We start from the raw sequence: 25,417 nt of genomic DNA on the forward strand, positions 1-25,417 counted from the left end.
GGATATGCTGATAGGATTAGATGAAGGAGGGAGGAAGGAGGCTAGTGTGGAACATAAACACCGGCATGGATCAGTTGGGCCGAATGGCCTGTTTCTGTGCTGTACATTCTATGTAATTGTATGTAAAAAAAAACTCATTTTTGTTGAGCATTTTCTGTTTAGATTAATTTGCTGACTGAATGAATGATTCAGTGGACTGTGGTACATTGATGTGTCACTTCCTAGAAATCCAAATGAAAGCCGAATCTTGGGGCTCGATTTTAACTCCCTGGCAGGAATGTGGCAAAGCAAGCAATGGTCCCATCCAAGAGCGGCAGCAGGCACTGTTAAACTCGGCCAAGCCTCATCAAAATGGCGCCTGCCGACATCCCAAACAAAATTGGGCAGCAGGAGGCCGCAGCCTGGGCCCCGCGTGTACGGTCCCCAGCACAAGGTACATGATCCGGGAGAGGCCCAAGGTTTCCTTGTGGGGCCCAGAGGAGCATTCGTGCTGCTCCTGACTAACAAGGAAACTAAAAAAAAACAATTTAAAAACTTACTTTGCTGGGCCTCTTCTGGCCCTGGCTACTTTTCCAGGCAGGTTTTACCTGGTGGGGAAGACACCACTGCTCTCCCGCTCAAGCCTCAGGTTAAAATAGCAGATCAGGCCTTGATGATGTCATCAGGGTCTGATCTGCATATTTAAAGAGGACCCTGCCAGCTTGGGGCCGGTGCCCTTGCTGCCAGCAATTTAAAATTGCTGTCGGCCAGATTGGGGCGGGAAAGGAGTGAGTAAGTCCTGCGCTTCACTTTACCTGCCCTCCTCCGCCTGGACTCCGCCAGGCGGGAAGAGTTAAAATCAAGCCCTTGGTCTTAGCATAGATTTACTTGGCAAACTAGTTATATCTTTATGCAGTAAAGGGCATAATTTTTCAATATAGGTTTCAAAGTAAATGCGCCGCAATGTTAAGATCTAACATAATACATAAGTACATCAGTTAAGAATCCAGCGCCTATATCATAAGAGAAAATGGGGACTTTTAACATTCCCATTTCTCTTGTGTTTGACCTGAAGGCAAAAATGTCTCCATATTCAACTCAACATTAGTTGAAAACAGCTTGTTCTGGCCTAGAATCTCAATCATTAAAGGGCTGTGTAGTACATCTGCCCTGCACCTGTGCTTGAAAGATTTTCCTTTGTAAGTGTTTCAAAACCTAATAAAAACTCAGCTTCCAATATCTCACATGGCTGAGACTGCACAATGCACTGTCTAGTTGTCATGTCACTTGAAATTCTGTTTCCTATCTTTAGAAGTGTGCTCTGTGGACTGTGGCACCCATGGCGTCTGCATATCTGGTGTGTGCCGGTGTGAGGAAGGCTGGACGGGTGTGGCGTGTGATCAGAGAGTTTGTCACCCTCGCTGCGCAGAGCATGGCACCTGCAAGGATGGGAAATGCGAATGCAGAGAGGGCTGGAATGGAGAGCACTGCACCATTGGTAGGGAACCAGGTTGATTATTCCTTTCTAATACAAACTCAATATACCACAGACACTATTAATAGATTTGTTAAATAATGTCATCCGTATGATTGCTGAGTATATTTCCTCACTGTGAATTTGCAATCTCAGCTCAATAATGGGTAGGTGGGTGGGGAAGGGAAGGGGGGAGATGGAGAGCTGCTTCACCTTCAGAAAGGAATGGGAAGTTCAGAGGACAAGTCAACCTTAAGGACTCCCATGTATCTCCTAGTGACTGATTACAGAGCAGTAGAGCTACCGTCCTAGTCATCTGCCTCTCCTTGTCTGGAGGAAATGGTGCTTGTGGGCCTAAAGAAAGGAGAAAGATTGCTTGAAACAGGGATAATCCTTTTTTTTTAAAAAAAAGTCCCCTTCATCTAAAGTAGATTTTTGACAAAGGATCCATTTTAAAAAGAAGTAGCAAGTGGAAAATTCTGCCTTTATTTTCTATCACTCTCCCCCTCATACATCCTATTTTCTCCTGACAGAAAATACTTTTTCTCCAGTGATTTATCCCTGGAATAGGAATAATCCATTGATGGAAATCTGCTGCTGTTATGCTTTCTTTTTACCTTCTCCCCCTCTATTTACTGATCTGACTAATGGCTAAAGGCCAAAGCTTAAAATAAAGGAGCAAATAAAAACTGCACATCTGATTCTAAGTAAGTTTATCCCCGGTTTTTCTACTTTCATATGAGAAAACTCACCAGAATGCTCATGTTTTTGGCCTCCTTTCAGAGTGGTTAGTGCTGTTTCATTGTGTCGAGTCTATTTGTTTCCATCAGTGTTCACCTAAAAGGTGCCATTATTCCAATTCATTCACATCTCATTGATGTTTATGTGTTTTGTTTGCCAAGCACACTATTTGGATAAAGTAGTGAAAGGTACTGTATGTTTGCTATACATTTTATTTAATTTCTTGCAGTCTCCTGGAGGGAGGGTTGTGTTAGTGGCTGACCCTCAGCTCCTGTAACAAAACGCAATCTGTGCCTTGGAGTTAGTCATGAAAAATTGTGAACCTTTGATAACCAAGACGCAATCAAGACCTTGACATCGTATGATGCGTGTGACCTCAAAAACAGAATGGAAACTGTAGTTAAATGGAATATGTCTGAGAGCTAGCATACACAATCAGCTACACAGCAGAAATAACAAAGCCAACTTGCCCTTTAACGTGGGAGGGAATTTTTGCAGTAGGTGTAAGAAACACACTTGCAACTATGTAGAAATAAGGTAAGCCAAGGGCACGGGTTTATGCCATGGAGAAGGATGCAGGGTTGTGCCAACTAACTCTGCCATGGTGGGTCCCTGAGTTCAGGCATTATCTTAAAGGGGAAATATGAAGCAAGAGGCCAGATACTTCATCACCAGGAGGGAAATTAGGATTGCGCCACCCTGGAACCTCTAAGCAATTTGAAACAGAGGATCACAAAGTGGGATGGGAAAAGTTTGGGGCCAGATTGCTTCTTGATGGATTGGGTAGTGGAGTTACGGAGAGTAGAGAGACAGAAAAAAAGAGGAAGGGGACAAAGAAAAGATGAGTAATTTTCCATGATGTGGAACCTTGCCCACCACCAATGGATTTCGGAAAATCGCAGACAGTGCCAGTAGCAGGAAATGTTCTTGTCACCGGTGCGTACTTGGAAAATGACTCCCACAAAGCAATACATCCTTGTTTTTGTAAGCTTCTTCAAGAAGGAGCTTCTGTACATGCTTATAAACCAAAACATTGGGCTAGGTTGTCAACTTGCCACCTGGGTGTAAAACTGGCGTTGCAGTTTGGCCGTCCATTTTAGAAACCACGTCATTTTCATTTTGATTGACATCAATTTAAATGAAAGTTGGATGGTTTCTATAACAGGTAGCCAAACCGCAACACCAGTTGTACACCCGAGCGGCAAGTTGACGATCTCACCTATTGAGTTTAAGTGACAATGTGCTGGCATCCTGTCTCTGTGAATGAACATTTCAATCCCAACATACTGATGTTCCCTGCCTTCTTACCAGATGGGTGATGGGGGTTACCTGTTATCCCTTGGACCTTGGGTACAGCTTTTTACATTTGGAAATACTGAAACTCTCTTCCCCCATTCGCTGGTCACAGGTTCAGTTCATTGAAGATATTTGGGTTCATTCATGAAGCATTGGGGGTAATTTTGACTTTGTGCAATAATGTAAAATGGGCAACAGCAAATCGGCAGCCCATTTTACATCTCTCCTGATTTTTATTTCCATTCAATTCAATTCAATGCCGATTCGCTATCGCCCATTTCACACTATTGCACAAAGTCAAATTTACCCCCATTGTTTTTAAAAGGAATGGTGAAGGAGTTTGTTGTTACAATTTTTTGCTTATTCTGTTTCATCACTTGGGCAGTCATAATAGGAGGAAAAGACAGGTAGTAGAGGAAGGAGGGGAAAAATGAGCTGCGAGACACAATATTTCAGCAGTGTGAGTCAGGTTTAATCATCAAGCTGGATGGTTCACTAGATTCTAGGCATTGCTAAATATGTGTAACATGGACATGGTTATGTTTGATTTCAATCTGTCAGCCATCATTTTAGAATACAACATGTTGCTTAACTTGGAAGATAAAAGCCATCACCATATCAAAGTTTAGCTATTTTGGAGCATGTCTTTAATTGGCTTTTTTCTCTCCTGCACAGCATTGAAGGGAGCAGTTTTGGATTCTGCAACCACATTCCATGCAATACAAGCTCGCTCTTTTTTTTTACTCAGCTTGTTTTATTTAACATTGTAGAAATGAGATAGGTTTTCTCTTAGAACTTTTTTTATTTGTCCAAAAGAATTTTTATATTTCAAAGAAGCATTTTTGTTTTTCAGAAGGTTTTAAAAAGAAGCTAGGATCTAAAAGGAATAGTACTAATTAGAGGCTCCATTAACTTTTATCTTTGCTTGTTGTTTTTGTATATGTTTCCTGTCTGTGAGAGAGTCTGTCACCCTTTTCATTATCTAGTTGCTGTCCTTGGTGCTAGATTTTCTTTAGTCTGTGGCACATTTCTGTCTTAGCAAGTGAATTTTCGAAGTATAATTGGCACGTTAGTCAAAACAATCTGTCTTAATTCAGCAGTCTTTAAAACCACCCAAAGTAAATTTGATTTTTAAGTATCAACCACATATATAGCAAATTGAGTCTCACTATTAAGCACCCCTTTTAAAAACTAGTTGGAGCTGATGTTTGCATTTAATATATTTAATTCCATGGACTTTTTTGGCAATCTTTTTTTGGTTAAAAGGTGAATGTCAATCCCATCATCATGGAAACTGATTGGCAAGAATTATTGAACACTACATTGTGAGAACGCAGAATTAACATAGGCAAATACATTCTGTGTTCCTTCCCTGTCGCTATAACAATGACAGAGCAGGACTTTCTCCAAGCCAGCATATGAACAGCCTGACCCCATCAGAAACCCCAGGGTCAAACAGTGATAAAGTTGGCAGGTGCCAGAACCAGTAGTAGTGCAGATGCTCTGCCCACTAGGTGGGGGGAGGGGTGGTGGGGGGGGCAGTGGACATAGCAGTTTTAGAAAGTCACTGGAAACCAGTTCTGGCAGGTCAGGCAATAGACAAAAGATCTGAGCAAACATTCTTCCAGAAAGGCCACTTTCCATACAGCAGACAATAACTTTGAAATCAGCTGCTGTAAAGAAACTGGCCTTTCAGAATCTGGAGGGCCCCAGCTCTATATTCCTGCACTAGAGGTGAGTCTGGTGGGGATTCTAGCCGGTGACATCATCCTACCAACCATGCCTCCTTCTGTTATGTCAAGTTTAAATGAGGCAGACAAAGAAACCACCCTCACCCCCCATGTCCCCCAAGAACCACCAGCACTGCACAAATGGGGCAGAACCAACATTATCAGGTCCAGATTACGTGAAGCATTTTTAAGTGAAAGAAAACTTGAGTTGGGCCTGTCCATTCTGGATGTGGATAAGTTGGAAACACTGTGGATCAGTATGATAGACATAAGGGGAAGGAAAGTAATTATGCGTGGATGCTATAGACCACCAGGTCAGGAGGAGGGATTGGCACTAATGCAGGGGATAAGGGGAGAAATAGAGATTGTTCCTGAAATATAAAACTACAGCTAACACAATGGGCTAAGACAAATGTAAAAATAAGATAAAAGCATTTGAGAATCTGATCTACAATCTTTTCCCGTCCTGTACTTTCCTATGTTCCATATCCTGATATGTGCTGAGTTAACTGCAACAACAGAGGCAGTGTAGGCACTACAATGGCCTCAGTATGTCTGGGTTAGGGAAGGGAGCAATCATCCAGGGTTCCTCATCCTGGTCACCATTCAATGGTCCCTAAGTGTGTGTGTGTTGGAGGTCAAGATGAAGCCCAGTTGTTGATACACATGACAAATATTCACTTAGACATGACACTAAAGACCAAACAGAGCATCTGAGCCTGCCTCAGGAGAGGAGAGGAAGGAGAAGATTTAAAAAGATTGTAATATTCCAAAACAATTGGGGAAAATGTCGAGAGAGAGGTAGAACAAAAAAAATACAAAAGGATGGATCTCTCTTTATGTAAAATAAAACTTTTAAGAGCCATGGATTGATTAAAAAGATCAAGGGGGTGAAATTGGCCTTTGGCGAATCTGAAACTCATTTTACACAATGGAAAAGAAAATCAGGCGCAGTGTAAAACAGGCTGCCCATTCACTATTGCCCATTTAGCGCTAATGTTGAAGACCAATTTTGCCCCCCAAATGCAGTAGTGGGAGCTTGATGCTTATTCTCAGGACTAAAAAGAGGGAAGTTCAAATAGCGTTTCTGTTTGCTGCTATGACTCCTGCAAAAATGGTACATGCATAGATCCAGAGTGTAACCTATCCAGACTTATTGTCCAAGTCACCAATGAAGAATGGTCATTTGGGCAAGGGAGCATTTCCACTCATATGGAACGCTGGCCCACATAAGTTGCTAAACTGAGGAGAGATAAAGAGAGAATATTGAAGCAGGGGAAAGAAAACATTAAACTAAGCAGTAGTTAACGGGAGGCACTGTTGCATAAATCCCGCAGCAGCAACAATAAGCGTTATCTAAATACTCCTAATTTAAGTTGTGGCAAAAAGTTTGGAAGGTACTACGTAATTTTCCCTTTTGGTTCATATACCAACCTTTTAATTTTTGAAATTTGATTTGCCTACTTCATCAGTCACTCTAATATGGATTACTTTATGGTCAAAAGGCATTACATTAGAGATTTAGTTTAATAAGTACTAAAGTCACGCTTTATCCTTTTTTAGCATCAAATCATTGAGTAGCTTTAGCAACTAAAGGTTAGATTCATACAATACTAACTGACAGACCCAAATCAATCCTTCATATAGATTTTGCTGCCTTAATGTGTTTTCAGGTTTCAGATTTATTAAGAACTGTTAATAGGCACTTTGGATCTTGCAACTGAATTGCCATTCGTAACGGGATTTTTTTCCCCTTTCCTTTTTTAAATAACAGATGGCTGCCCTGACCTGTGCAATGACAATGGGAGGTGCACCCTCAGCCAGTACAGTTGGCACTGTGTCTGTCAGACTGGCTGGCGAGGACCAGGATGCAATGTTGCAATGGAGACATCTTGTACAGATGGTAAAGACAACGAAGGAGGTGAGCCTATGATGGGGAAAATGATATTGGGTTACAAGTAAAAAAAAAATCTTTACTGAGTTGCAGCATGTTCCTTCCCAACCCTTCTGCCCCTTCATGATGAATTGGAAACTGAAATTCTTTCTGTATTATAATGAGATGCAGGTGGTGCATTGAATCACAGCCCTCAGGCAATCCAATTCATGTTATCCATTTTCCTCAACAAGGGAATCCCATGACTGTTCTGAAGCATTTATTTAAGCAGCTCTGCACTGAGTTGGGGCACAATAAAATGGTGGATTGTGGGCTCACACTCTAAAATTCTCTATAGGCAGCTACCAATTTCAAATGTGTTGTCATGGCGCTAGAACAAGTAGAGACCAGGAAAATGGAGGAATTTAATTATTTTTATTACTTGGGTTCACTTGTCTTTTGTTTCTGTACCATTTCATCATTCCTCCGAGCTTTCTTTTTGAAGGTAATCTGTCTGACTATCCCATTTAAGGATCTTGTTTTGTAGTGTTATGCTTCTGTTTTGTTTTGTTGCTCAACAAATGTTTACCATTATATCTCATTCCACAATAAGCTCATTTAGTATCCCATATGCATCTTCTCTGCTGTTGTCTCTGATCTCTTCCCCCTCCATCGTGACAGACCTTGACTTTATTCCTCCATCTATTAATAATGATCTCCAGTGCTTTGCTCTTGATTCGATATGAAGGAGTCAGCTTGTATTTTACCACTTCCCTTAATAGTTTTAAACACTTGAATCTTCTCTCCCACCTCACTCCAAGCTCATCATTATCATCTTCCAGGTTGCAGCATCTCATCAAACTTGTAATTGACAAGAATGATGCTCTCAGCTATCTTCCATGTGAATTCCCTGGCCTGTGAGTTAATCTTTTAATCCATTCCTTGACTTGCGCACACTTAAATGCAATTTCCAACTTATTTTTTCTGGTCTAACACATTCTCTCATCATTTTCACCAGTAATCCCTCTCCCTTTGCTGTAGTACGTGTTTTTTATTCTGCTTTTTTTATCTGCATGATTTGTTTTCAGAAGCTTACTTATTAAAGGGGTATTCTCACCACGGACGTTCCTTTAAAGAAATGGTGTCCGCAATCAGCCCCTTTTCTCCCCATCATTGAAGGAGGGTGTCTCACTTTTTTCATGCTGCTACCAACTTTTCTGTTCTCCCCTTATTCTTATTTTCCCTATTTTCCTGGGCTCCCCAACCTATGCATCAACTATAGCCTAAAGTGCAAATCGCCTAGGAGAAACTGCACAAGAGTGGTCCATTGATAATTCTCCCACCTGCTTGCGGGCAAGTACCTGACCTCTGCTCATTGCTTCCCATCAGTATTGTGACTCAAATCAGGAACTCAGGTGCTGGGATGTATGTGATCCCACATCCCACCACTTTGTAGTGCTGTGTGTTGGTACTCTAAATGCTAGAACCCTTTTCTTTGGAAAAAAAAACTTTCAAAGGAATTGTGATTAACTTTAACTTTTTTTTAATCTGTGTTTTGTTACTTTCTTTGATACATAAACACTGCATTGCCAACGCGGCTCTTCGATCACAAGTCTAGTGATTTGTGCAAATGTTTTCACTGCTCAGTATTAATGTGGGAAACTTGAACATGCATAAACCTACATTTAAGTTACCCATGTGAATCACAAGCATTATAAATCTCAAAAAGTGAATTTCGAATGCCGGTAATGCTTTGAACAGTGGCATCATTGGAATAACTTGCTGGGAGGGAGTTGCTGAGTTGGACAGGTGTGAGGCCTAAGTAACTGAGGCCTGAAGTGCGAAGGAATAGAACTGCTAAACCTAACAGTACAAGAGAGCTAAGCCAAACTAACCAGACTGGCCCTGCCTTCCTTCATCGTGCCCCAGATTAGGTCCAGCGACAAGTATAATACTGAGCACTGTTGCATCTGACCTGCACCTCACTGCTGCCGGGGAAGTGTGGTCAGATCACACGTAAGCAGGAATCCTTGCCCAGCTGTTCCTACAAAGCAGTCCAGATTGAAGATCGTGTCCCAAGTGCTTCTGGGCTTCTGATTTTTAAAAATATGTTAGCGAAAATTAAACCATGGTGCTCCTTCAAGACAAAGGATGTAGTGCTGTAGTCAAACAAAATACAAATATATTGTACCTGTGAATAACATACATAAGCAAGTAACAAGGTTGGTGTGATTCCGATTCTCTGGGGCGACAGCTGTGCCTGAGAACATCAAGCCCTCCCTTGTAGCTGATTGTACGCCACTGAGTGTTTGCTGATGTTGCTGTCTAAGGGGCTATAAAATCAGATAGAGAAAGCGAAATAAACAGTGGGTGAGATTAAAAGATTGAGATTAAAGAGACAGACAGAAAGAGTAAAAAAAATTAAGATTTTAATTTTTATAATTAAATTTTTTTTTTAAATGTCCAAATCACATTTTCAGCCTCCTGCTTCCTGAAGTGGCAGCTCTTCACAGGTTGATGAGTACTTGATTGTTTTGCAAGATAAATGTAGAATTGGGTGGCAGATTAATTTACTGGAGATTGTTGTGCAACTGTGTTTCTAATGGGGCTGACTGACATATAAATGTGCTTATGTTGACTGACGGTCTCTCTGGGAGAAGTTCATGAGAATAAAATGGGCAGATGAGGAGTCCACTAAGTGTCTAACTGCATGAAACCCTGCCAGGTTTGCCCAGTAATGAGAATCTAGAACAAAAGTAACTATGGGCTGGAAATTGTGCTGAGCGGCAAATATACGTCACTCGCAGCTGGTAAATAACTAACTCACGCACAAGCTTTTTGAGTCTTCTGAACACAAACTTGCTTTAATTGTGAACTGCAAGAAGTACAGCGGTCATTCCCAGGCTTCTCTGAGCAGTGGGAGCAGGCAAGGAGCTCGGTGTCCCCACCACCAATCAGCTTGTATCAAGTCACACTGTGAGAACCAAGAAGTGAAGCTCATTCATAAACCGTGCAGACTAAGAACCAGGAAGTGTCAGATAAGATTAGTAAATGTACTATAAAATCAGATAGAGAAAGCGAAATAAACAGAGGGTAAGATTAAAAGACTGAGATTGATGAGACAGAAAGAAAGAATAAAAAAATTAAGATTTAACATTTTTTAATTAAATTGTTTTTAAATGTCCAAAAACTATTAAAATCAGAAATGATGAGACTCCCCATTTCTAAAAGTTAATTTTCAGTGCCAGAGAGGTTGTTTGGCAGTCATTAATACTTACCAAGCTGTTAAAAGTTAGTTTAGACCTGATACAACTCAGCATACCTTTTTTTGGCGCGATTAGTTAGTTTCCAGCCAGGCAGGAGAGCAAGTTTGCGCTGGTCCATTGATTCCTGCCTGCGATATCTCTTTAACGTGAAGCTGCCAGATCAGCAGGGAATCAGGAAAAGCAAGTTCTGGATTTCTGCGTTTGAATGCGCACATGTAGTCGCCGGAACTTGCTCTTCGATTTGCCCATTAATAACGGTGAGCACTCTTAGGCTCATCATTATTTTATGAGCAATTTCAGGCCCTATAACACCAATCTTTCTGCTCTCTAGATCAATGAGGTAGGTGTTGGTGACGTGCACTATCACCATTACTTGTCATATTTGCCATAGAAAAGGGTGCTTTGAAGTATGGTATTAATTACAGACTCAGTTTGTCTCATTAACTGAACCAGCTTACTTCAAAATGTATGCATATGTTTCTTGGAAGGTTATGTGGACACAGTTCACCCCACCGTGTAACATTTCTCATGCAGATAAGCCCTCTTCAGTGCTTTTCAGCTTTTGAGATTTGCACCTCCTTTCAATTATTATTTTCAACAATAACTTGTATAAATCTGCAATAGTTTGAAAAGCCCGCAGTATCAAAGAACATTTTTTAAAGAGGCAATTTTCATGAAAAAGTGTTTTGCTAAGAAGGATCATGGGGATGGGGAGAGAATTGTTTTGTTTGCTTGATGTAGCAATGTCGTAAATATATTTTTTTTAATGTTTATTTTGCTACACATAATGATCAAAGCAATTTGCCACACCTCCTCAACCCCAGATCATTTTTATCACAAATTCTGCATGTTCAAGTTATGCAATGATACATTTCAACACAGTTTATGTCATCATAGAAATGATGCTCTCTAATCTGTGAGATGTAAAATCAGAGACTGAATATGTTTGAGCCATACTCTGCACCTTCTAGGAACTGCTTTAATTGTAACATTGGCAGAGGCCTCAAAGTAAGTCACAAACAACCTCTTCAACCATTCAGTGGTGTGTCAAAGAAGCACTCGCAGTAATATGACATCAGAAACATCTCAAACCACTTCACAATTAATTACTTTGAAGTGCATAGCTTTTTTTATGCACAATAAGGCCACACCAACAGCAATGAGCTTAATGACCAATTAACATTTTTTTTCATGGTAATGATTGAGCCAAGGAGACTTCCTAGCTGTTCTTTGAATAATGCCATGGGGTCTTAAATATGCACCTGAACAGGAAGATAGAATCTTTTCAGAAGGACTAGCACCTCCAACAATGCAGCATTCTCTCAATATTGCACCGGAGGGTCAACTTTTAGCTTATGAGTTCAAATTCCTGGTATGGTGCTTGAACCACAACCACCTGACCCAGAGGCAGGACTGTTACAAATTGAGCCAAGCTGATGAATCTAGAATAGGAAGTCCTCAAAAGAAGATAAATTAAAGAGGTATGGAGCCCTCTTCTTCAGTATGACTTAGTGTGACAGTCTACTTCCTTGTGCCATCTTGAGTGAGGCTATCAATTTAAAACTAAATTAGGGGCACTTTTGTACTGTAGACTTCCACCCTCTGGAAGAGCTAAGTTGAGACACCCCTATTTTTCATCCCTCCAGTTTGGACTGACTCCAAGCCAGGTTTCTCACAGCAAGACAACTGCATCTTACTCAATTATACCATCAGGTCAAAGGAAATTTTGAGGTCAATTTTCATGATGTCTGATTCTTTCGGATGGGAGGCAGGCATTGCAAGGCTTCTACCCGCTCAATGGAATTGATGCAAGGCCTGAAATAATTTTCATGGTCGCAACTCATTTAATAATCTCAGCAAGCTGCCAGTGATGGCAGGCAGCTTGTCAATTAAGGGGTGGGGGGTGGAATCCAGTGGTTCCTCCATCAAGCCAAGCCAGAAATGGAGCCTTAAAAGAGGGACGGAGGGGAGTCAATCCCGGGAGGGGTAGCCTAGAGGAACCAGCAACAAGTTGGAAGATTTTTGTGGGGCTAGATGGAGCGTTAATGCTCGCTCTGACCCCACAAAGATCATTTCAAAAGCTTTTCCGTGTCGATTTTTGAGTGGCCTGCAGCAATCCATTTAAGGACCGCTGGTTAGACTGCTGTACAGCAAATACCAATGGGTGGGGAGTGCTGGTGCATGCTCTTCCCATTGATATCTGAAAATTGCATTGGGATCTAATGTACATCAAAGGACCCTGTTTTAAAAAAAATAGTGGTTCCAATTTTTAAATTGATAATATTCAACGGTTTAATCTTATGAATATATACTCTAAATTTTATTGTTAACATTGAGTTGATCTATCGGTAAACTCCTCTAATGATCAAAGCTGCCTTCCTTGAATTATCTAAGGTATGGTGTCATTCAATGGAACAGTTCATATCAAAAGATGAGAGAAAAATAATGTTGGCAATCAACATGGCGATTCAGGACTTTGAACATCCAAAGTCTAATTTTTATCAAATAATCCATTAAGCATAATAATTTTTGAAAGTATATGGTTTGAAGAGGACATGTGCGGCAGCATGCTGGAACACCAACTGATCATCGCAATGGGACAATCACCAACCAACGTAGACCATCTCAGGGCAATAAACGCAGCCTTCCAAGTGTTGCCCATATCCTGTGATCAAATTTTTACAAACCACAACAGGAAGTGGAAAAACACTGGGAACATGATTCACCATATGAAATATTTCTCATCTTGGTAATATCATCTGGTGTTTCGAAGAACTATTTTCCCAAACAGATGGTTGGAAAATCCAAGGGAAAATTTATCTTACTCCCCGGCCCTCCAGAGCCAGTCTCGTACCCCCTAGCCTATGATCTAAGAACAACACTTTCCAAGGCCGAAGAGCAAGTTGCCAGCCTGCTCTCCTTGCCACACTTATGTTGTTACCTGCAGTAGTATAAGGTACTCTTATAAAACCACATAACATGTACAGACTTAATGTTCAACTATTAATTGCTGGAAACCAGCTGTGCAATGTCTGCACTTGTGGGAAGGTAACCATAGGACATGCCCATCATATTACAAAGTTGAATATGACATATGCTGAATAAATGTATTCTTCTTTCTGTCAACGTAGATGGACTGATAGATTGCATGGATCCAGACTGCTGCCTTCAATCCACCTGCCAGTCTAACCCGCTCTGTCATGGGTCACATGACCCACTTGACATCATCCAGCAGAACCAATGGGCACTCTCCACTCAAGTTGTGAAATCTTTCTATGATCGCATTAAGCTCCTAGTGGGCAAGGACAGAACCCACATCATCCCTGGGGATAACCCCTTCAATGACAGGTAAGGGAGGTGCTCTTTTATTGAGATAAGTAGACAAGTATGAAAGCATCATTGTGCATGAAATTGGCTTTTGAAACAAACTTCATTTCTGGTTAAACTTTAAATCCAAAGATTAGTTGTTTATTTTCTTTGGTTAAGCAAGTTTTATTGACATAATTAGAGGTCTTCAACCAACAATCGTATAATAGGTATAACTCATAAGGATATACATCAAGTTCATACCTTGATTCAACCTGACAAAGAAGGGCTGTGTTTTTCACCATTGTACATTTACAACTATATTAGCTCAACAATAGCTGTGGGTGATGCTCCAACTGAGAGGATCAGTCTACTCAGATGTGAGATGGCAAGATAAAGCCTTCCTTATTCAAGTGTCTGCTGGATTTTTTTTTTTTTTTATTCGTTCATGGGATGTGGGCGTCGCTGGCAAGGCCGGCATTTATTGCCCATCCCTAATTTCCCTTGAGAAGGTGGTGGTGAGCCGCCTTCTTGACTTTTCGTAGCGAGATTTTACAACTGAGTGGCTTGCTTGGCCATTTCAGAGGGCAATTAAGAATCAACCACATTGCTGTGGGTCTGGAGTCACATATAGGCCAGACCGGGTAAGGGCGGCAGGCTTCCTTCCCTGAAGGACATTAGTGAACCAGATGGGTTTTTACGACAATCCGGTAGTTTCATGGCTATCATTACTGATACTAGTATTTTAATTCCAGATTTTTTATTTAATTAATTGAATTTTTTAATTAATTAATTGAATTTAAATTTGCCAGCTGCCGTGGCGGGATTTGAACTCATGACTCTGGATTTTAGTCCAGGCCTCTGGATTACTAGCCCAGTAACATAACCACTATGCTACCGTACCCTTTTCTCTGCACCAAACCCTTTCAAAATTGAATGCTTTTTCATCCAAACTTTTCTATTTATCCAATATCTTACAAGAATAGGTTTAACGTTGGCTGGAGGTGTTCAATGGTTTGGTTTTTACTTTGTTTAATGGGAAGGAGACCATACCCTATGGATTACAAGGATGGATGAGGAGATCTCTGTCTCTCTGATATCAGAGATACCTTCCGGAATCCTATGCCAGAAGGTTAATTGGATACAAAATAAACCTGATGGTTTTGCTATAAGGCTGTTGAGGTTTGTAATTCAATAGCAGTCCACAAGATTCTTATTTTGAATTGGGGGAGAATATCTTTCCTTCTTTCCTCATCTGTATTCCATACCTACTGGTTATTGAGATTAAGATTAGAAGTAAAATTTCAGTCCTGACAGATTGTCAACAGTTAGGTGAAAAAAAAAGCAAAACGAAGCAGACTTGAATAAATTTACCCCTTTAATTCCAGAGTGAAGCATTTTTGTCTAAGGTTTAACATGGTATTGGCTTCTTTAACTGTGACAGCATGTAAGGAGTAAAAAACAAAGCTTCATTCAGAGAAAAACTTTACTGTAATACAAATTATGATAGATTATGCCTCAGTTAGATGTCTGAAGGAGGCGCCAAACCATTCCATTCAAGTCCAAACATCTTGTAGAATTCGTTTTATTGTGCATTTGATTGGCAGCTTTTTCAGGAAATTTTAAGAGTTATTTAAATTGGTTTTGTCTCAGTTATTATCTGGAAAACATTTCTTAGCCTGGTTGGTTCAAATGAGGAATCTGTCTGAAGCTTTTGGTGAGAGGTAATCAGGCCAGATAGCTTCTATGAATCGTGACTAAAAGTACCACGTGGGAAATTGCATTACAGTTTAGTGCAGTAGTTGCAATTATTTGTTATTTTCTACTTACTTCAGATAGTTGAGCTTAATAACTACAATATAATGTACTTTGTGTCACTGCAGTATTCATTTATTCGTTTACTGTTTAGTAAATTTGTTGGCCAGCTAAAGCCTCAGTCACCATTTAGTGTAATAATAGCCTGCTACCTTCCAAAATCAACAAAGATCACGTGAAAGCACGTGATAAAAGCAGTAAACTGAATTAAGAATGAACAGGATTCTCTGTTTAATTCCTGGGCAGACTACACGTTTACTAAGATATCTTGGTAAGTGAAAACACGCTCTCGGACATAGGAAGCAAGGGCTCACCTACAAAAGTGAGCTGCAATGCTGACTCCAAAAATATCTACAGAAAAACAGACTACCCTATCTTAATTCCGTACTTTCTGGTTATGGAAGATTGGAATTAAAATTACAGTCCTGACAGATTGTAGATACTTAAGTGGAAAAAGTAAAAATTCAGCAGGCTTGAGTAATGTTACCTCTTTCATTCCAGAGAGTAATTACTTTGACTGTCTACAGCTTAGAACATGAAAGGAAGTTCAGCAACCACTATACTTTCAGTATTTTCTACAGAGACTAACATTCTGCTACTGTGTATTCATTACTTCCCGAAATTCTCTAAATGTGCTTACATATTTTATATTACTCCAGCAATCAAAAAGCATGAGATGTGGTTATAAAATAAAATCACAATTTGTGTTTCCAGTGATTTCAGCTTTTGTTATTGAGTTCACCTATCATCTGTCCCCTTTTTTGACAAATTGGGCCCGAGTTATCAAGTTTCAGTTGCAGCAATGTATGATGAGCCACACTGGGAAGTTCCTCAGGCCTAAAGTCTGGGACCTGCTTTTTTGTTATTTTCCTGGGATGGATAGAAAACATTAATGTTCAGATAATGTGTGGAAATGTTAACGTGCAAGGCTCCTGCAACTAGATGGAGCTCTACTATTTGCGTAGCTCATTGACCTCATGTTAGACTAAGACCATAAATGCAAGTTCTTTCTTTACATTACTGAGGTAGTGAAGAACTGTGTTACTTTGCTGCATGCTGGAATAATGCATGTTGCTTGGTGTATCACAATGTTTACAGAGCCAAAGGTGCTGTGCCACTGACCAACTATTGATGATCCCCCTCGTTTGGGGGGAAGGTGGAGGTAAGTGGGGATTCTTTATGATCAAGTTGGCTCTGAGATGATACCTGTACTACTAAGAAGTGAAAGAGATCTTCTTGGAAGACTCAGCAATCTAATGCCGAAGCCAGACAGGTCTTATTATTATCAACCAGCCAGCCTGGCTTACTGGTGGCACTTGTAAAAGTAGCCTACCATTGGGGGCCATTTGACCCCAGATATTCATGAACCCCAAGATCCTTGCAGATAGGTTGGTCTTGCCTGGACAAGCAGTGGAAGGCTTACCAATGGTGTGTACTTAGTTTTAACCGGGTAAACTCCAGCAGCATCCCTGCACATACTTGGGGATGCCTCAACCTCACATGCTTAGGTAAGTGGGATGCATCCCTCCAGAGAAAGACAGTGCAGTCCATTACCAGTCAAACAGGTATTATGGATATTTCAGTAGTTTGGTTTGGAGACTCATGCATGGTGATTTTTTGTTTGCATGTGTTGAACACCTGGCTGACCAAAACATGATGCCATGGGATAAAAAATAAATATTGGGCTTGTGTTTCTGCATATGAAGATACCATGAAAAAATGAAAAAAGAAACAGTATTTCAAAAATTATTCCATTTATTCCCCCTCAGCCACAACTTTACAATTTGCCCTGGTCAAGCAGACGAGCAGCCAATTTTTCATAGGTCTCTGACAATTCTTATGTCGAAGCACTGAGAGACTCAGAACCTGTTTTTGTTGTTTTCTCGTTCAGGGGAATGACCTGGCTGCAGGCCAGTGCCTTTTATATTAAAAAAGCTCACTATGTATTTATATGCGTGCACATCACCTTTGGCTCTTGTATGGGAGTGGGGAGAGCAGGAGGTCACTATTACAAACCTGCATCCTAGCCCTCTAATGCTCGGAGTATTTGATCCCCAATTGCATTACCATGTCAGCCTTTCATGTGCTGTTTCATCATTTAATTTAAAGCAAATTTGCAACCTCAATCTGGCCTTCTGTTTTATCACAGCTTAGCATCGCTAATCAGAGGACAAGTCTTTACAAAGGATGGAACACCATTGGTTGGAGTAAACGTGTCGTTCGTCAAATATCCTCAGTATGGATATACTATTACTCGTCAGGATGGCACGTGAGTCAATAATTACACTTTCTTGTTGGAATAACTCTAGCAGCAGGACCCCTCCTTCATGGATTCTAAATATCTAATTAATCAATTAAATATTTTGTCCATTCCATTAATTTTTTTTTGAAAAATTCTTCTTTAACTGATTGTGAGCAATGCAATGGGCAATTTCCTAGTATTTTTTTTTTAAGTTTTGATTTCATCACACTTCAGACATCACTCTTCAAAATGACAAAAATATGAAAAAAAAAACCACCACCACCTTAAACATTCACTCCCTCCACCACCAGCACACCGTGGCTGCAGTGTGTACCATCTTCAGGATGCACTGCAGCAACTCGCCAAGGCTCCTTCAACAGCACCTCCCAAACCCGCGACCTCTACCACCTAGAAGGACAAGGGCAGCAGGCGCATGGCAACACCGACACCTGCACGTTCCCCTCCAAGTCACACACCATCCCGACTTGGAAATATATCGCCGTTCCTTCATCGTTGCTGGGTCAAAATCCTGGAACTCCCTGCCTAACAGCGCTGTGGGAGAACTTTCACCACATGGACTGCAGTGGTTCAAGAAGGCGGCTCACCACCACCTTCTCAAGGATAGTTAGGGATGGGCAATAAATGCTGGCCTTGCCAGCAACACCCACATCCCACAAATGAGTAAAAAAAAAGTTTTGAGCCCATCACACTTCAGACATCACTCTTCAAAATGACAAATATATGAAAAAAAACAATAATTTTTATGCTGGTTTCTTCTGACCTGAGCTGGGAATTTAGAAGCACCTACCAATCTTCAAACTTTCCATACTAACAGCAATTAACCTCTCATTGACCTCAAAGTTCTTTTTAACTGCAATCAAACATTGTGACCTTGAAAGGACTGGGGAGATTACACACAGCTTCACCTCAGCAGTAGAATAATACATTGTCACATTACATTGTGTAATACTTCTACTCTTATAAAACAATGCATCATCTGACATGTGAGCAATGCCATGGGATAAACACTAATTGTTGAGATACAGCACAAAGTAAATCACGGAAAAAATAGGCCTTTTAATAATGTATTTGGGATACAGGAAATAATTCATTGGTGTCTAGAGGTCAGCAGAAGTTTTTATAGAATTATTCACTTGAGAGCAGAATATATTTATATGGTCAAGCAATAAACACAGAATTTTGCAATTTAAAATGCTTTTGATGGTCATGATTCTGTTGCCTGGGGTCATGTGACATCAACAATAGTGTGGTTTAGTTTCAGGTTGGCTTTTGTTGCAATTATGGCGATTTTATTTTCCCCTTAGATTTGATTTGGTTGCAAATGGTGGTGCATCGCTTACATTGCACTTTGAGCGTGCTCCATTCCTAAGCCAGGAACGCACAGTCTGGCTTCCGTGGAACACTTTCTACGCTATGAACACTCTAGTGATGAAGACTGAGGAAAACACCATTCCAAGCTGTGATCTGAGCGGGTTTGTGCGGCCTGAACCAATCCTTGTCTCTTCGCCACTTTCAACTTTCTTCAGTTCATCTCCTGGGCAGAACCCCATTATTCCTGAGACCCAGGTAAGTGCATGGTAAAGACTGTGGCAGATTAATCAAACACAGGGTGTGTGGTGGGTAGGGGGGTAGGGGATGGGGGGATGGGGAGAGAGGGAATTTAACTTTGCGACAGCAGTTGAAAGTTGGATGGGGAAGCACCTTTTCACCCCATTGACATCCAAGACCCGCCGGATACCTCCTGGATCCAGAAAAAACTCCACAATCAACTTGTTCAAGGCCCTCCACAGGATTGTCTCTCCCCCCCACCCGGTTCCCAAGACCTGACCTACAATCTGGCTCAGTGTAGGAGCCAGCCGATTTTCCGCCCTTCCTGACTGGCGAGCAGCAACTGTTTGGCACCCGTAGCTTGCCGGTGGCATTTAAACAAGGCCCAGAGCCGAATTTGGCTCAGGCTTAAGGCCTGCACGGAATGACACGCTACACCGACTGTACAACTGTTCTGGATGGGAGTCAAATTTCTCCTTCAAGATATTTTGGATCATGATTTTAGTCAAAGGTTTCAAGTCAAGGTTTTGTAACAAATTGACACAATTTTAACATCTTACTTTGAGGTAATTTAGTTCGATTAAGACTTCCCCGCACAGATTTCATCTGTGAAATATCTGCTGAGCTGCTGTATACTACAGGGCAAAGGAAAACAAGAAATTATAGGGGGTAAAATTTAACTTAAGCATAAGCATAAAACGGGCAATAGCTAAAGTTGAGGGATGATCTAATTGGGGTGTTTAAAGTGATAAAGGGATTTGATAGGGTAGATACAGAGAAACTACTTCCTCTGGTGGGGGAATCCAAATCAAGAGGGCATAATCTTAAAATTAGAGTTAGGCTATTTAGGAGCGAAATCAGGAAGGGCTTTTTAACACAAAGGGTAGTAGAAATCTGGAACTTGCTCCCCCAAAAAGCTCTGAATTTTGGAACAAATGGCAGGTAAATGGAGTTGAGGTACAGATCAGCCATCAGCCAACTGAATGGTGGAACAGGCTCAAGGGGCTGAATGTCTTACATGTTGTAAGTGCCACTGTCAGTAAGTAATGTGTTTACTAATTTATATCTCCTGTTTTACGTATTACACTTAAGAGCCCACACTATATACGTTATATTTATAACATTCATGTTTGTAAAGGAAGAATATACAAAAAGGTGCTTGTCATTAGATCAGCCTTTGAGAAGATGTCAGGAGTCATCTTTTATTGGCCCTGTATTGTAAAATAAGATGACAGGAAACTTTTCTCTTTTAAAAGATTACAATAGAGAGCTTAACCTAAGCACAACGAGCACATAAATGATTATTCTGGTGTTGTTTTGTAATGGGCCGGGGTAATTCACAGTAATTGCTGGTAGTAGACAACTGATTGTATTGCATTAAATGATGGATGATAATAGTGAGTCATTAGTGAAGATGCATTTCACAACCTTTCAAATTAAACCTTAATAACTGCTTTATCATGCAGGCATTTCACAATGTTTGTGTAATGTATTCAGGTTCTACATGAAGCAGTTGAAATCCCCGGCTCCAGTTTGAAGTTGTGCTACCTGAGCTCTCGCACCGCTGGCTACAAATCCCTTTTGAAAGTCACGATGACTCAGTCCATTGTGCCAATTAATTTAATTAAGGTCCATCTGATGGTGGCTGTAGAAGGACATCTCTTCCAGAAATGGTTTCATGCATCTCCTAACCTGGCCTACACTTTCATATGGGACAAAACCGATGCCTACAGTCAGAAGGTCTATGGTCTCTCCGAAGCTGTTGGTACGATTTTTAATTTTGCATTTACGTTGTGCAATAAAGAGAACAAAATACAGTATGTAACATGGAAACTGATTGTTTGATCAGAGTGAGTTACATGGAGAATAGCTATTGGCCTGGAGTGAACTACAAGACCACAACACAATCAACAGGGTTGAAGTAGCACAGCTCACGTAGTTTATGAACATCATTTGACTCCTGAGGTTGTATTTAGATGCCTGGCTTTCCTTTGATACAACTATTACTTGATATAATGCACAGTTATTGGGTTATTTTTGTACATGGAATTGTGTAACTGTAAGCTGCTGTGGACTCCATTGTATTGCACTGAACACCATAGTATTGTTCTGAGGATTGGGTTGATTGCTACCTTCTATTTCATTTACATTTACCTTTCGGAGGCTTCCTCCTTCCTGAACAATTACCTGAGGAAGGAGGAAGCCTCCGAAAGCTTGTGAATTTAAAATAAAATTGCTGGACTATAACTTGGTGTTGTAAAATTGTTTACAACCTTCTATGAAAGGTGAGGGGCAGGACATCAGTTATAACTGAAATATATCTTGTTGCATAATGGGAAGAGCTACTGTTACAGACATTTTTGTCAAGTTTCTAGAAGTAATACATTCAACTAATAAGAACAAAAGATTCTGTGATCCTGTGAAATTTACCTAAGTGATTAGAGTGCATCCATATCTATTTATTCAACTGGACTCAGTTTGACTATTTCCATTGAAGGAGTTTACTATTTCATAGAATCATAGAAGTTACAACATGGAAACAGGCCCTTCGGCCCAACATGTCCATGTCGCCCAGTTTATACCACTAAGCTAGTCCCAATTTCCTGCACTTGGCCCATATCCCTCTATACCCATCTTACCCATGTAACTGTCCAAATGCTTTTTAAAAGACAAAATTGTACCCGCCTCTACTACTGGCAGCTCGTTCCAGACACTCACCACCCTTTGAGTGAAAAAATTGCCCCTCTGGACCCTTTTGTATCTCTCCCCTCTCACCTTAAATCTATGTCCCCTCATTATAGACTCTCCTACCTTTGGGAAAAGATTTTGACTATCCACCTTATCTATGCCCCTCATTATTTTATAGACTTCTATAAGATCACCCCTTAACCTCCTACTCTCCAGGGAAAAAAGTCCCAGTCTGTCTAACCTCTCCCTATAAGTCAAACCATCAAGTCCCGGTAGCATCCTAGTAAATCTTTTCTGCACTCTTTCTAGTTTAATAATATCCTTTCTATAATAGGGTGACCAGAACTGTACACAGTATTCCAAGTGTGGCCTTACTAATGTCTTGTACAACTTCAACAAGACATCCCAACTCCTGCATTCAATGTTCTGACCAATGAAACCAAGCATGCTGAATGCCTTCTTCACCACCCTATCCACCTGTGACTCCACTTTCAAGGAGCTATGAACCTGTACTCCTCGATCTCTTTGTTCTATAACTCTCCCCAACGCCCTACCATTAACGGAGTAGGTCCTGGCCCGATTCGATCTACCAAAATGCATCACCTCACATTTATCTAAATTAAACTCCATCTGCCATTAATCGGCCCACTGGCCCAATTTATCAAGATCCCGTTGCAATCCTAGATAACCTTCTTCACTGTCCACAATGCCACCAATCTTGGTGTCATCTGCAAACTTACTAACCATGCCTCCTAAATTCTCATCCAAATCATTAATATAAATAACAAATAACAGCGGACCCAGCACCGATCCCTGAGGCACAACGCTGGACACAGGCATCCAGTTTGAAAAACAACCCTCTACAACCACCCTCTGTCTTCTGTCGTCAAGCCAATTTTGTATCCAATTGGCTACCTCACCTTGGATCCCATGAGATTTAACCTTATGTAACAACCTACCATGCGGTACCTTGTCAAAGGCTTTGCTGAAGTCCATGTAGACCACGTCCACTGCACAGCCCTCATCTATCTTCTTGGTTAACCCTTCAAAAAACTCAAATCAAATTCGTGAGACATGATTTTCCTCTCACAAAACCATGCTGACTGTTCCTAATTAGTCCCTGCCTCTCCAAATGCCTGTAGATCCTGTCCCTCAGAATAGCCTCTAACAACTTACCCACTACAGATGTCAGGCTCACCGGTCTGTAGTTCCCAGGCTTTTCCCTGCCGCCCTTCTTAAACAAAGGCACAACATTTGCTACCCTCCAATCTTCAGGCACCTCACCTGTAGCGGTGGATGATTCAAATATCTCTGCTAGAGGACCCGCAATTTCCTCCCTAACCTCCCATAACGTCCTGGGATACATTTCATCAGGTCCCGGAGATTTATCTACCTTGATGCGCGTTAAGACTTCCAGCACCTCCCTCTCTGTAATATGTACACTCCTCAAGACATCACTACTTATTTCCCCAAGTTCCCTAACATCCATGCCTTTCTCAACCGTAAATACCGATGTGAAATATTCATTCAGGATCTCACCCATCTCTTGTGGTTCCGCACATAGATGACCTTGTTGATCCTTAAGAGGCCCTACTCTCTCCCGAGTTACCCTTTTGCCCTTTATGTATTTGTAGAAGCTCTTTGGATTCTCCTTTGCCTTATCTGCCAAAGCAATCTCATGTCCCCTTTTTGCCCTCCTGATTTCTCTCTTAACTCGACTCCGGCAATCTCTATACTCTTCAAGGGATCCACTTGATCCCAGCTGCCTATGCATGTCATATGCCTCCTTCTTCTTTTTGACTAGGGCCTCAATCTCCCGAGTCATCCAAGGTTCCCTACTTCTACCAGCCTTGCCCTTCACTTTATAAGGAATGTGCTTACCCTGAACCCTGGTTAACACACTTTTGAAAGCCTCCCACTTACCAGACGTCCCTTTGCCTGCCAACAGACTCTCCCAATCAACTTCTGAAAGTTCCTGTCTAATACCATCAAAATTGGCCTTTCCCCAATTTAGAATTTTAACTTTTGGGCCAGACCTATCCTTCTCCATAGCTATCTTAAAACTAATGGAATTATGATCACTGGTCCCAAAGTGATCCCTCACTAACACTTCTGTCACCTGCCCTTCCTTATTTCCCAAGAGGAGGTCAAGTTTTGCCCCCTCTCTAGTTGGGCCATCCACATACTGATTGAGAAATTCCTCCTGAATACACTCAACAAATTTCTGTCCGAGATACAGGATGCCCCTGTATCTCGGTCTGTGTGAGTGAGGATGCCCCTGTATATCGGTGAGTGTGAGCGAGGATGCCCCTGTATCTCGGTCTGTGTGAGTGAGGATGCCCCTGTATATCGGTGAGTGTGAGCGAGGATGCCCCTGTATCTCGGTCTGTGTGAGCGAGGATGCCCCTGTATATCGGTGAGTGTGAGCGAGGATGCCCCTGTGTATCGGTGAGTGTGAGCGAGGATGCCCCTGTATATCGGTGTGAGCGAGGATGCCCCTGTATGTCGGTGATTGTGAGCGAGGATGCCCCTGTTTTTCGGTGAGTGTGAGCGAGGATGCCCCTGTATATCGGTGAGTGTGAGCGAGGATGCCCCTGTATATCAGTGAGTGTGAGCGAGGATGCCCCTGTATATCGGTGAGTGTGAGCGAGGATGCCCCTGTATATCGGTGAGTGTGAGCGAGGATGCCCCTGTATATTGGTGAGTGTGAGCGAGGATGCCCCTGTATCTCGGTCTGTGTGAGCGAGGATGCCCCTGTATATCGGTGAGTGTGAGCGAGGATGCCCCTGTGTATCGGTGAGTGTGAGCGAGGATGCCCCTGTATATCGGTGTGAGCGAGGATGCCCCTGTATGTCGGTGATTGTGAGCGAGGATGCCCCTGTTTTTCGGTGAGTGTGAGCGAGGATGCCCCTGTATATCGGTGAGTGTGAGCGAGGATGCCCCTGTATATCAGTGAGTGTGAGCGAGGATGCCCCTGTATATCGGTGAGTGTGAGCGAGGATGCCCCTGTATATCGGTGAGTGTGAGCGAGGATGCCCCTGTATATCGGTGAGTGTGACGAGGATGCCCCTGTATTTGACGAGATCATTGGCAATGTTTCTGGATGGCCATTAGTATGTGGATGTCATATTATCTCTGTGGACTAGACTATAGCTTGGAGTCATCTAGCCACGCCTCAAAATTCATCTATGTGCTGTCAACAGTGGGTGGTCATGAACTTCCGTTGCAGTGAGAAATCTTAATAGACAGTATATTGCATTGAGCTAAAAGTGCTTTCCATGGAGAAAACTATTGTCAGTGTAATTCACAGAGGAATGTTTCCAGCTGTGCTCGGCCCTCCACTATCTCAGCAATGCTGTCATGCAATGCTGACTATAAGCTCAAGTACAGTATCTTCGCTTTCATTTCATGCTCTGTGTTTAGTTCAATTGTGTGTCA

General features: G+C 41.5%; 1 protein-coding gene across 1 annotated transcript in view; it reads left to right on the forward strand.

The window, feature by feature from the left end:
• Positions 1 to 25,417, forward strand: part of tenm2a (teneurin transmembrane protein 2a) — a 1,632,827-nt gene that overhangs the window by 1,561,568 nt on the left and 45,842 nt on the right. Inside the window, exons 19-24 of the mRNA XM_067996099.1 lie at positions 1,292 to 1,477; positions 6,995 to 7,141; positions 13,491 to 13,707; positions 17,630 to 17,749; positions 19,048 to 19,309; positions 20,789 to 21,056. Of these exons, the coding sequence (XP_067852200.1) occupies positions 1,292 to 1,477; positions 6,995 to 7,141; positions 13,491 to 13,707; positions 17,630 to 17,749; positions 19,048 to 19,309; positions 20,789 to 21,056 (1,200 nt within the window). The remainder of the gene's footprint in view (positions 1 to 1,291; positions 1,478 to 6,994; positions 7,142 to 13,490; positions 13,708 to 17,629; positions 17,750 to 19,047; positions 19,310 to 20,788; positions 21,057 to 25,417) is intronic.

The sequence above is a fragment of the Heptranchias perlo genome, chromosome 14, assembly GCF_035084215.1.
Source record: "Heptranchias perlo isolate sHepPer1 chromosome 14, sHepPer1.hap1, whole genome shotgun sequence".
Lineage (NCBI taxonomy): Eukaryota > Metazoa > Chordata > Chondrichthyes > Hexanchiformes > Hexanchidae > Heptranchias > Heptranchias perlo.